The sequence below is a fragment of the Adelges cooleyi genome, unplaced genomic scaffold, assembly GCF_023614345.1.
Source record: "Adelges cooleyi isolate 19-005CV unplaced genomic scaffold, UGA_ACOO_1.1 ACOO_flye_CR_arks_rails_tigmint_CR_PRNA_651, whole genome shotgun sequence".
Classification (NCBI taxonomy): Eukaryota; Metazoa; Arthropoda; class Insecta; order Hemiptera; family Adelgidae; genus Adelges; species Adelges cooleyi.
This window is the reverse complement of record NW_026096352.1, coordinates 9,848,672-9,862,391: the sequence shown is the minus strand read 5'-3', so window position 1 is coordinate 9,862,391 and position 13,720 is coordinate 9,848,672. Positions and strand designations below refer to the sequence as shown.

Here is a 13,720-nt window from a genome sequence, read left to right as displayed (position 1 = left end):
ACTTACCAATGCAATAACACCCTGGTGGAGAACAAAAATATTCATTGTCACGATAAAGGTCTAACACAGTGAATGCCCAATGACCGTCAAAGCATAAGTAATTGTTACTGGAAACTACATACAGGTACAGCTTCCTGTTGCACACAACAATACATGCAAAATAATCACACCGAAATCGCCCTTTGGCCATAATTTATTAATATTTTGGTATTTATTGCAATATTGTTAAATCGAAATGTGTTCTTCAAAGTTATTATATTATTTTCGTGACCTTAGAAATGCTTTTATTAATTCTATGGAAGTATTATTCTTTTGCGTTAAACTTGACCGCACAATAATAATAATAATAATAATGTATAGTCGATTCTACAAGTAAACTAAACTCATTGAACAGGGTAAAAAAAAAAAACTCGTTAATAACTTTATATTTTTGTAATCGAAAAAACAACCTAAAATTACCTAAACAGACGATACAGTTGGCACACTAATGTGTTGATAAGAGCAAAATACAAGTTAAAAAATGCTTTACTGAACAATTTTAAAATATTGTTACTTGTACAGCATTTTTTTACTCCAATCCAGCCATTTCCTGTTTGCATCTAACTACTAAAACTTGACAATGAAAACAAGAACTTCGCATTGCCTAGAGTAAAAAGAATCAGATTTACGCCTTCCATTGTTACACTTGCTAGACGACTTATTATTTACACTAATTTATTGATGATCTTGAAGCTATTGGTTGTGTATTATATTTGAACGGCTAACAATATAATATTCTTCAGTACACAAATTTTTTTAATTAATTATTGACGTTTTGCCGGTATCACGGTATACTTGACTACAATATGGATCCCCGTGTATTATCATCGGGACCCCATAATACAACTCATATTTCCTGAGGTTATAGGTCGAATTAAATGACCTTTCCGATTATATAGTTTTTACAAACACATTGTAATATTATATAATTTAACATTAACCACGACAAACCACTCAAATTAATTACGGACATCTTCTGAAATATTATTTTTTGAAAAGTATAACAGCTACAGATTTATTTTTTGTACGCATTCAATATAATTAGTAACGTTATTACATTTGCACTCGATTTTTACACCGAGAAGGAACAATGAATATTTTATACAAAAATTAAAAACTCATAATTTCCTGGATTAGTTTTTGGGGACCAAAAATAACTAAAATCTGGTGTGTACGATTCTTAATACTTTCTATGGCAAGAAGTATCCCTAATTGAAGACTCTAAGAGGCAAGATAAAATTGATAAAATCGTAGGATACGAGGCAGAAATTGAAATTATAAGCAACTGTAAGCTCTAGTATGGTATATTTAGATTACTACGTTTAGATCACTACTAACTATCGCCAAAAACAATGAATCATATTACTGACTACTTACACTAAACAAACTTTTTAAAGACCATAATAAAAGTAGCTATGGCTCTCAGCTACCGTCCCTCAAAGAGCTAATTATACAAAAACAACAACAAATTGCTGAAAAGATCTATTTTTTAAATATATATTTTTTTTTTAATGTGCAGTTGAGACGGAACATAAAACCACAAGAATTATTATGACTTAAAGTATACATAAAAGATCAAATTCGTAAGTATTTTATAATTACATATATCTTCAGTTTAGTTTTGATACCTTAAGCCCAGAAAACTCGCAAAACAAAAGAGATAGAAAGAATTAGTTTACAATCCTTCTATACAAATCCTTTTATAATAATATCCTTCTTACAATCCTTCTAATGGGTAGGGTAAATTACAATATTTTAACATTAGAAATGTTTCTAGAATATTGTTTTATCAAACTAGGCAGCGACACCGAAATTTCAAAACGGACGGGACAATTATTAACTAGTGTCGTAAGCTCAAAGGCGGGAGAATTGTATTATCACTGTAATGTATTGTTACTAAACCTACTCGTACTAGTACTGTATTTGTCTATGCTCGTTGATCAGACAAAATTCATAACACTATAATGTACTATAATTTAATGTATTACCTAAGTCTGAGTTAGTTGCATGACCAAGTGCATGATCTGCGAGTTTTAAACATGGATAATATGTTTTTTCGCTGAACACGCAACCGAAATTTGTGACACGTTACGACAGGATGTCACGAAATGACGTCATTCAATGGCCGTGTCGGGTGTATTTAGCGCGATACGTCCCCGGGTCGCGAATCTAAGCTTTTTGCATTTTTCTTGACCATTTATTTTCGAATTATAAACTGAAATAATCTATTATCAATACCGTCTTAGGAAATTACCAAAAACATATCCACGGTTCAATAATTTTCCGTGTAGTTGAGGAAATTTCAGTCTCCTGATTTATTGAATCTTATTAACTGCGATGTCTAACGAATATTGAAAACAAATTTAAAATTAATTTGGAAATTGTTCGTAATGTTAAAGCGTGCCTTATTTTAGTTAAACAGTATATATATATATATATAGTTTTATTTTTTTTTACATTGAACGAAGACCTAGTAGGGTGGCACCGACGTTAGTCATTTCACCCCCTATATATATACTTATCGTGAGTCCAAAAACAAAAACACATCATTGTAAACGACGTATTTACCTCAGCTTCGCCTTTAGCTATGACAAACCGTGTCATGAATAGATAATAAATGAACTGATAGGTCAAAACAACTTTTTATTACGGAATAAATATATCACATACCCCATGAGTGAATGAGGTAAAAACACAACATTGAGAAAAAAACAGTCTTTCATAGTTTTTTTTTTCCTAAAAACGGCAACGACGGCTTGCAGTTTTTATAGGTATTGCCTATCCGTAAAATGAATTATTATATTGTCGTGTTGCATATTAAAATAAAATTAATGCATTATATCTACGACACGGAAATGCATATTTTAAAACAACTAAAATATGCGTGTATTTTGCGAAATAAAATATAAGCCCCAAATATATGCTTAAGGATTTTTTTTAATTTCTTTTTAAATATTTTTTATTATAGCCTTTAAATTTCATAATGGAAAAAATGTTTATCTAAATATACAATACAGTTTATAAGTTATAAAAAATGAAATTAACCATTTTTTTTTAATACAATAATTTATACAAACAAACAAATTGTCAAACTTTCAAAAATGAATCTCCTTTTTTTTATATTTTTATTGTGTCATTAGACTTATGAAGGTTCTTGTAATATTGTTATACTAATATATGTACTAAAGTGATTGTATATAATATTGATGTAATAAAGTGTTTAAGTTGTACGAATAGAAATCAAGTTGTATTCACATTCCACAACATAAAAAACTGTTAGTAAAGCGCAGGGTGTATTCACACACGAGTTATGTACATTAATTGTAAGTACGAGGGCAATGTAAAAGCAGCCAATATGGCTGAAATTTATTGTAGAAAATATTAAGACAGGTTTACAACTATTCGGCGAACAGATTCTGCTGGTATTTCCAAATAATTCCAGCCAACATCAGTAAGAAAAAGGCGACTTGAAATCAATCGAAGGAGACACATCATTATTATTTAAATTAAATCTTATTATTATTTAAACTTTATTTGAATTTTTCCATGAAATAATTATTGTAGTGAAACGGGTGGTTTCAAGTAAAATCGTATTATATCAAATAATCGTAATTAATTATTATTGTTTAATTTAAGATTATTATTATTACATAGGATAGTTTTAGAGAGTAATTTTTAAATGCACGAAATAACAATAATGAATCATTAACAACATGACTGGTCAATAATAATTTGTAAAAATTACTTTTCCAGTTAAAAAAATCTTTTAATGTTATTGTTGGGCGGTAGGCTAAACTGAAATGTTTTTATTTAGAAGGACAATTCCTAGGATTTTCCTAGCCTGGTGTGAATCAGGTTAGGCGTCTAAATACAAAATATAAAAATATTATAATATAAATGATTGGAAAACTATTCATCTCAGGTTCGCATCGAAGGTAAAATATAGAAAACTCTTTTTAATTCATTCTCGCCACCCGATGTTGGAAAAATACTATAATTATTGTTATTATTACAAAACACAACAGCCAGCGTTTAATATGAAAGGAATTGTGTCCTTAATAATTCTAAGCGATTGAGAATTAAGGATGAAATGCGGAGTGGGAAAGGGGATATTATAAGAGGATAGAAAATTAAAAATATTTAGTCATGTGAAGAAAGTCGACCTGACATTTTTCGCTATATAGTTATATTCGGAGTGTGTTAAAAATAATTAAAAACCTTGTATTCGAACTAAACCAAAAGTCTAGTACACCTAAATCAAATCTAACGGAATGATATTTGATAATGAATAGAGTTTGAAATTAGTTAGGTGTCGGGACGAGTGAATCCATAAGCAACAGATATTTTGTGATTTACACAGTATTATATATAGGTGATTTATACCTGTGCACAATGCTTCATTTGCAATTTTTTAATTTTTAATTCTGTGTAAATAATATACGGCTACGTAAAAGTTAATAATACAATTGTAATCATTATCTCTACGAATAAGAATGTATTAGTTACTGATGCATTTTGTTTTTGGTCATTTAAATTAAATATATCGGTTTATTGTTATTACATTTATAAAAATATATTTATTACATTGATGTGTCGTACAACGTTGTAGTATAATACTTTTATCTTTTTACCCAACTATTTGGTAATATGTTTAGGTCTATCGTATACATGTAACCTTCTCAACAGATATAAAAAATATAACTTTAACTGTGGGTAATTCATAAGTGAATTATTTCGGATGTCTGTCATATGATCAGCCATATAATCTAGATCGGCTCAATTATTTTTCAAACATTTATATCAACCAAAAGCTAGTTAAAAAAAAAGTATAACATTTCTATTATCTTTACCGCCGTATAATAAACATACCGGACGGGTGAGCATTAATATTTTCCTTACTTAACCCTCGTTTGGCATTCGGCGAAAGTAATAAAAAATGGTATAATAATAGTGAAAAAAAAAATGCACTAAAAAGTGGCATCATCTTCACAATTTAAACAGACGACAAGAAGTCACTCTAACCCGAGTGAGAATCGGACATTCCTTTTTGACACATTCTTTCTTAATCAGCAAAGATCCGCCACCCATATGTAATAGATGCCAAGAAGACCTAACCATCCAACACATCATCCTAGACTGCCCAGACTTACAAAACATCCGAAGTATTCTATCAATACCCAACAACTTAGAAGAAGCTCTCCATGAAGACAACACCATAAAAATTTTAAATTTCCTTACAAAAATTAACATTGTAAACAACCTCTAACCAACACTTTTGTATTTCATTACTCTTATTTAAAAAAAAATATTGTAACCTTTGATATTTAATTATTAATGTAACTTACACAAAACATGTACACAAGGCTAATAACCTCAGATGTTGAAGCCTCTTAAAATAAAAAATAATAAAAAAATAGTGAAAAAACAGCAGCTATTTCACACTATTTCTTATTCTAAGAACACGTTTATAGTTAAAATTATAAACGGAAATAAGAAAATAATATGACAGTTATGTTAGAATCAGTATTCCGACAATCTTGAGCGTATTAAAACCGGCGCCGCATTATATTATAATATTACCTTTCGGCCGAATAACTGTTGGAGGAAAATATCACAATAATTGTTCCCTGAAAAACGACAGCACTTTCTTTTATTATATTTATTTTTCCGTTTTCTTGAATACAATTTCAAAATAAATAATTTATATTTAAGATAAAAAAAAATGAGTATAATGCACACTCAATACCGTACAGTATTAATATTGCATAGCATTTCGCCGTAAAACTAAATTAGGTAGCAGCACATAATTTATCGCAATTAGTAATAGTAGTAGTAGCATAAATAATAACGTAGTTCTTCGTTTAGAATATTATTTTTTATGTTTAAGGAATACGTTTATTTGCCGAACAGCTGTGTGCTAATCGAAAACATTCTACAAATAATGTGAGCGCTTCAAAAAGTGTGTTCTAACCGACATTATAGTATGTACTGTTTGAGGTAAGCTTTTTGGATAATGTTATTAATTTAATTTTTTAATTTATAAAAAAATACATTAAATTCTACTCGGCTTATAAGAAATGCATCAGTATTGTCAGCTGTTTTTATTTCATTTTATTTATTAAAAAGTTACCCCTTAAAATCTTTTTTTTTAATTATTGTAACTTGGATTATTTAAATAACATGTTCTAGGTAGAACTGAGAAGTTATTGTTTTCACAATTGTGTTTTTTTTAATGATTCAATTTTTTTATAATTGAGTCTGTACCGCTTAAACCGCTGAACTGATTCCTTCATGTAGCTAGTCAATAGATAAGAAATCGTACGTGCAAGGCTTTATTTATATAGCCAAAACATTTTAAAATTTACCATTTCCTTTTCAAATTCGAAAAAAGCACCCCAAAATCCCCAACAGTTGGTATATAACTTCCTCATGAAAGTTATGTTTTATCGGGGTCATAAGGTATAAGATAAGTTCGACTGATTACAGAAAATATAGTCAAAATTCTACAACTTGAATAAGAGAGCCGAATTTTGAACACGTATAGCTAAACGCATTAACTAAACAATTTTTAGACGTTTAGATTGAATAGATAGCCAGAAAAATTAAAAAAATCCCGTCAAAATGAAACCCAATTATCTAATTACCACCAAATTATAATCGATTAATTTAGACAACCCAACATTGGTAAAATTTTAGGGTAAATACAAATCCGAATCGACGGACATAAGAATTGTACAGACGAACACTTACATACAGACTGAGGAAGAAAAAAGAAAAAAATAGTAATTACACTTTGACCGTATTCAATTTCCCGGTTACTATGTGTGAATGAATCAAATAATCGGCAGGTTACAGGTATCAAACAAATATTTTCATTGTATTGTTAATTATGATGCGGGTAACGATGGCAACAAATTATCGTAGACAGTCGACCAACCCTAATCTTATCCACTATAGAATAAAAATACTATTTTTGGCACATTGTTGCCTTTACAATGATTTGTATCGTTATTTTTGCCATGTACAGATTCGCATCGAAGCGCTTTATATAATATTATATTCATATACAGTCCTGTGATTACTGCACTGACTCCGCTATGCTCTGAGCCCCTACTGTGTTAGCTTTATAAATACCTTGAAATTATTTCATAGAAATAACACACATTAATTACTGAATACGCTGTATTTCACGGTGTTAACATGGATATTTTTTTGGACATTCATTCGTAAGATAAATTATTGTAGCAGTTACCGGATATAGGCTGTAAAATAACGTTTCCGTAGAATGATTATCAAGGATCGAGTTAGGTAAGGCGGCTGGATAACTAGGTGGGGTACCTAATAATTAATATATTATGCAGCCTAGCAGGGTATTTTTTTCCACTATTGTTATCTACCTACCGGTTACCGCCACTTTGGTGAACAAATCTTCAGTTTTGCCCGTCGTAAGGTGTTTATATAACCTTGTATTGGAGTTAGAAATTATAAACGTGCGGAGACATTATGAAGACATTATATAGACGACGGCCGGTGATCTAACCGATGGCAATAATGGTTTGCGACATTGTTCGAAGCAAATAAATTGATAATTACGCGTCAAAATAATTTGAGGGTGTTCACACAAAAACGCACCGATTTGGCGCACAGCACGAAGAAAGCGGTAAAATACTTAACCGATAAACACAACAGGTTGTTATCCGGACCGATTTCGGTTGTTATACGTTCTACTGCTGATCGTTTACGGTGTTTAAAAGTTTGGCTATAAATTGGGAACTACAGCAATCAGGTCGACCGTCGTAGCCATTTTACGTCGAAATCGTCATTCTATTTTCTACCGTGTTTTTTTTTCCACCGGACAAAACATTTATTTTTATTTTTAGGTTTCTTTAGTAATAAGGGAGTAATTTTAATTTATCCGACCAACCCAGCGGCAGATATAAAAATTTTGCAAGGGACCCGAAAAAAACTTGAAATTACGTGCAGTTCTTGAGAACTTGCTAATAATTCTTAGTACTTTACGTAAAAAAAAAAAAATATATATAAAATATCAAAAAAAAAATTCTCTCACAATAAATGTAAAACTATAAGAAATTATTTAGCAACAATTTTTTTTTGGAACTTTTTGGAGTTGAAAATATTTTTAAGTTTTCTTCCTTTTCGCTATTTAAAACATCGTTTTTATTAACAAATTATTCTTTAGTAATCCGAAAAAATGTACTTACCATATTTTATTGGTCTAAAATACTGATAATAGTTATTTTTCATTTATTTTCCTAGGTTATCAAAAAATGTTATATGGATAAAGGTCAACCATTAACTTTGAAACTACGTATATTCTATTTTGACTCATTGCACGTATAAAAATATATATATATTTATTATAAATCCATTTATTCCATATATGGAAATCATAATATAAACTTACTTTTAATACCATAATTATATGATTAAAAGTTGTAAATTATGATAATTATTAAGTACACAGTACTCAAGAGATAACCATGTACTTTTATAAGTAACTCGCAAGTCGTTCGACCACCATAAAACTCAATGTTGTTTGGATTTCAACTGGTCCAGATTATACTTAGGTGGTTTAGCTAAAGAACAATGAGAGTTTAACAAATTAAATTAAATCAACGAACAATGAACGTACCAGAGGTAATTTTTGTTTATTTTTATAATTTTTAATTAACACATGTTCGCTATAGACAAATAGTTATCATCAATGTTATTGAGCGTAGTACAACATTATAAATGGCTGCAGTGTATTTAGATTTTTGTAATCACAAAACGGAGCATAGCAAATAGTCATTATTAAAGTGTTATATTATTATTATTTAAGTGTTGTAGGGACAACAATCGTTTCTGTTGTTACATTTATTGAAATTATGAACATATTATTATACATATCGTTGAACATTGAAACGGACGAACATGATTAAAATAAATTACAAAATAAATTTCGCGTAAAGGAATATGACAAGAAAGATATGATAAGCTAGAAGTTAATACTTCGACTACGGTTATCTCGATTTATAGAATTCGATCATTGTCAAACGATTACTGTGTAAGTTATCGCTTGACTATAATCGAACACTAGAAGGTTAAAAATCTAGAAGTTGAAATTACTTCGACTCGAATGGTTACAATAAATAGTGTGCGTGTGCATGATTTCCAAACGATCATCAGACACAAGAAAGCTACTAATCTAGAAGTTAAAATTGCTTTGACTATTATGGTATTGCCGTGTATGACACTACATTTTTCTTATATTTGGCTATTACTACTACTGAAGTTCGGACTAAGGACGGTCGCGTTAACCGTAAGATGCTGCGCCACCGTTTCCGGCACCTAATCCAGTGCCGCCGCCATTTCCGGCAGATCCGAATCCGCTGCCACTACCGGAACCGAATCCAGTACCGCCGCCACCGCCGGAGCCGAAACCGTTGCCGCCGCCACCGCCAGAGCCGAACCCGTTGGACTGACCACCGGATCCATGGAAATGTCCAAAGAATGGATGCGGCTTCTGAATGAATCCACCGGAGCCGTGACCGAACCCTCCGCCGTGACCGAATCCGTGGCCAAACCCGTGCCCGTGCCCGTGTCCGTGACTATGGCCGTTGCCGGAACCGAATCCATTGGCGAAACTTCCGGACGATCCACCGCCACCCGAACCAACGCCGAAACCGCTACCTTGACCCGCGCCCACCATGTTGGCATAACTGTTACCGTATCCCGACGATCCGGTTCCTTGGCCACCTTGGTTGCCGTATCCGTAGCCCGGCTGTCCGTAGTTAGAACCGGAATTGGAACCGTAGATGGAACCGGAATTTCCACCCGACCCGAAACCACTACCCGATCCTGAACCGAATCCGACGGCCGAGGCACCGCTGTTGCTGCCAGAACCTGTACCGAAACCATTACCGGAACCGGAACCGAAACCATTGCCGGAACCTGAACCGAAACCATTGCCGGAACCTGAACCGAATCCTACAGCCGAAGCTCCATTGTTACTGCCGAAACCTGAGCCAAATCCTCCACCTGATCCGCCGCCAAAGTGTTGATGAGACGGCACATGATGACCGCTAAATATTATCTTTTTAGGAACGTCATCGGCCGAATCTGTTTCGTTTTCTTCTACGGGTTTGAGGTCGGAAAGCCTTGCTAATCTTGCGCCAAGAATTGGACTGCTGACCAGACAAGAGATAAAGATCACCAACTGAAATACAATTTTTTTTTTACTCATAAGTTCTAGCATAATACCCATTAAAATACAAATATTAAAAATACATAAACAATTATTATTAAAAATACATCTACACGTAGCACTAAATATCATCTGTATACGTTTGATAAATATTCAAAAATATGGCCTTTTTTTAGATTTTCAGTTGATTTTTTTTCGACAAAGTAAACGTTAAGCTTTTAAACATTTAATGGTGTAACCCTATTAGACACACCACGATCTCACGTTAAGAAACGTAAACAATTTATCTCTCGCCACCCGTAAAAATAATTTTTATGAACCTTTATGGTTTATTTTGATTAAACTCTAGAATAAACCATAATTTGTTTTATTATTTCGATCGTAACGAATTTGAAAAAAAAAAAATATCATTTAGGTGTATTATGAAATAAATATCGGCATACACAATAATTTTTAAAACTTTAAATAAATAATAATAATAATAATACTCTTGGTTCAAATTAAAACATTAAAAATAATTGTTACATGTTAATGTAATTGTACAATTAACATCTATTAACATATAATTTGGGGGACAGAAAGTTTAATATTGATTTAAAAAATATTAGAACAAACACGAATCAGAATAATTCTAAAAGAAACACAAACGAACAGCGTGAATTAATAAAATTTTGAGAAATACGCAAGTTAAAAAACGTTAAACATAATGTGGCTACAATGTACACGTCTTGTTGAGCGACACTCGTTCACAATGGCAATTTTATTAAAATGATGAATTCCATGTTCTTAGGTCTAATACACAATAACACTGGGCTTATTATTAAAATACTCGTACTAAATAATTGATGATTATTACGAGTGCCGTTAATGCATTATGATGTTATCGTGTATCTTCTTATAGAAATTATATATATAACTAAATATACTTTTAGGAAAATTTATATGATTTATTTTTTATTTTTATAATTAGTATTATTATTATTAATATGATCAAATAAATTTGTGTACGAGGCGAAAGTAAAAAAAAAAATAATAATAATATTAATAATAATTGCTCATGACCTAATACAAGTAAAATAGTATGAACATATTGCTTACCGTTAGTGCGCGAAAAGCCATGGTTCACGGATTGACTGAAGTTGTCGAGTAATAGTTCAAAACGCTGCTCCTGGCGCTTTTATAGAACGTTCCATCTGCAAACGGGGAGGGCCGGCCTGCCTCCTACTTGCCTGTATAGACGTGTATACCGCATACAATCCTACCCCAGCCCAGCACCGTGGGTACCGTTCGAAAATGCCGCTATAGTAGAAATTATTATTGTTATAAGAAATTATTATTCTTATTACACGGGGGGAATAATGCTAAAAATGTCGAACAAACAAATCTACACCCGTAAACGAGAGAACTTAATTTAAAACAAATTAAATTGCGAATGATTTACACCGATAGAAGTATTAATCAAACAATTGTAAATTTTAAAAATGTCTTAGAACACATCGCTGTAGACTATAATAATGTACAGTATATAAACTACACGATATTGTTATAGCCTCTATGCGGGCTAAGAAGGTATGGGTTTTAAAAATATGTGTTTAGCTTTTTTTTTGTATCTTCCTAACGATAATTTTTAACCACTGACACTGGACGGACTTTATTTGAAACACTACTATATTATATTAGAAATTTTACGATAAGCGTTCATTAAATAACGAGAAATCGAAAAATAATTTCCTAAAAAATGATTTTTTTTTTAAATATGGCGTGTTATAATTTTTTGATAAATTTATCGATTTAGTACTAAATTTATTTAGTATTCTTTAGGTTAACTCTAGCTTGAACAAGCCAAATACCTCATTAACCTTTTTGCCAGAAAAAGTCAACTAATATTAATACACAACATTAAATTATTTAACTATTACGTACTCTAAAGGGTTACATAATATAGTTTTTAGACATGCTCCTTCATATTTTAGTAAATCAATAAATTTCACAATTTCTGAAGAACAAGCTACGCCGTGCCCTACAGTTAACAACTATGTATAATAATATTATATTTTAGAGCGTGTAAAGGGTTTCAAACTAAGTGCAGAAGGACGTTGACTAACTGAGTCCGGTAAACTACGAATCCCGTCAATCGTTACCGTAACCAAAAAGGTCAAATTACTAAGTGCTCCCCAATTATTGCTTCGGGAAATCAATAAACATTTGAAGATACTAGTTACATCCAGTTAAAAATTAAGGGTTTTTAACGAACATTTTATTGACTTTTTTATTTTTTTTAGTAGTCACGCCAATTAAAAGAATACCCGGTCTTTGTTGTGCAATTCCATCTCTCTGTGTTGTCAACAATTTTTTTGATAGCTTAACTTATTACCGTTTATTATTAACTCACTGCTTTTCCCTTTTAAGCTCAATATTTCACCAACTTCACATTGTTTGTTTAGCTTTGATGCGGAGCTGTTTTTTACAATGATATGTTTATATTTTTTATTGTTGTGTCTGAACTAACGATATATATTGATATAATAATGTGTATGTATATATTATAGATACATAACAAATTTACCGAGTTCTTCGTTAAGCGAGTTTACAGAAATAAAACCGTACCTCAACGGTATTTTATAAGACATCAAATTAAAAATGTTTACCCATTCTCATTCAAAATCGAGAAAAAACCCCCTAAACTGTTTGACGCTACTTAGCTTAAAATCTGAACACATCTAAACGGCTGCAATGACCAAAATGTAAAGAATACTTTGGTCAACTATCCGTAATTCGTATTATACTTTTTTATATATAATTAAAATTATTGTTTTTAAATTAATTTAAATACTTTTATCTTATGCTTGAAATCATTGCAAGTACTTGTGATATAAATAAAACAACTTTAACGAAAAATTTTCATATTAATGATTATAAATTTATTTATTGGGCTGTATCGAGGAGTATTAGAAAATAAAAAGGCATACTGACGATAACTTAGAAAAGAATCTTAATAAATAATTAATTTTTTTTTATAAAAAATATAATATGTTATAGTTTATAAGTTATAATAAATTGTTTTAATTACTCTAGAGAACTTTAAACATTATCCAAGCACCTTATACCTAAATGTAGGGGTCATTCAGTCATTGGAACGCAATTCATATATCAATATGTAGGTTTTACGCCTGGCCTCGGGACGAGCAACTATTATGCTCCGGTGTAGAACGTGCTGAAGCACAATCAATTTACTAAACAATTTTTTTCCAACTCTTGTTAACCCTTGGAGTGTTAAAAAACCGGCCGTGGTAGTTGTGTCAATGTGTTAAGTCATATGGCCAATTAGGTATTTAACGTCATATAATATAACGTTTTATACCTATTTTTAGTCTAATATTTTCTTCTTTGTCCTTTGATTGTACAAATCGGGTCGACCAGCTCTCTCCACAAATCTTTTTCCATCGCCGTTTCATGTTTTACTCCATGTGTTTA

General features: G+C 31.3%; 1 protein-coding gene across 1 annotated transcript; it reads right to left on the bottom strand.

The window, feature by feature from the left end:
* Window positions 1-8,709: 8,709 nt before the first annotated feature.
* LOC126844258 (uncharacterized) lies at window positions 8,710-11,415 on the bottom strand. Its single transcript, XM_050582303.1, has 2 exons — window positions 11,345-11,415; window positions 8,710-10,258 (listed from the first exon to the last, which is right to left on the bottom strand). The coding sequence occupies exons 1-2, from the start codon at window positions 11,363-11,365 to the stop codon at window positions 9,356-9,358; spliced, it is 924 nt and encodes a 307-aa protein (XP_050438260.1). The 5' UTR covers window positions 11,366-11,415; the 3' UTR covers window positions 8,710-9,355.
* Window positions 11,416-13,720: the final 2,305 nt, after the last annotated feature.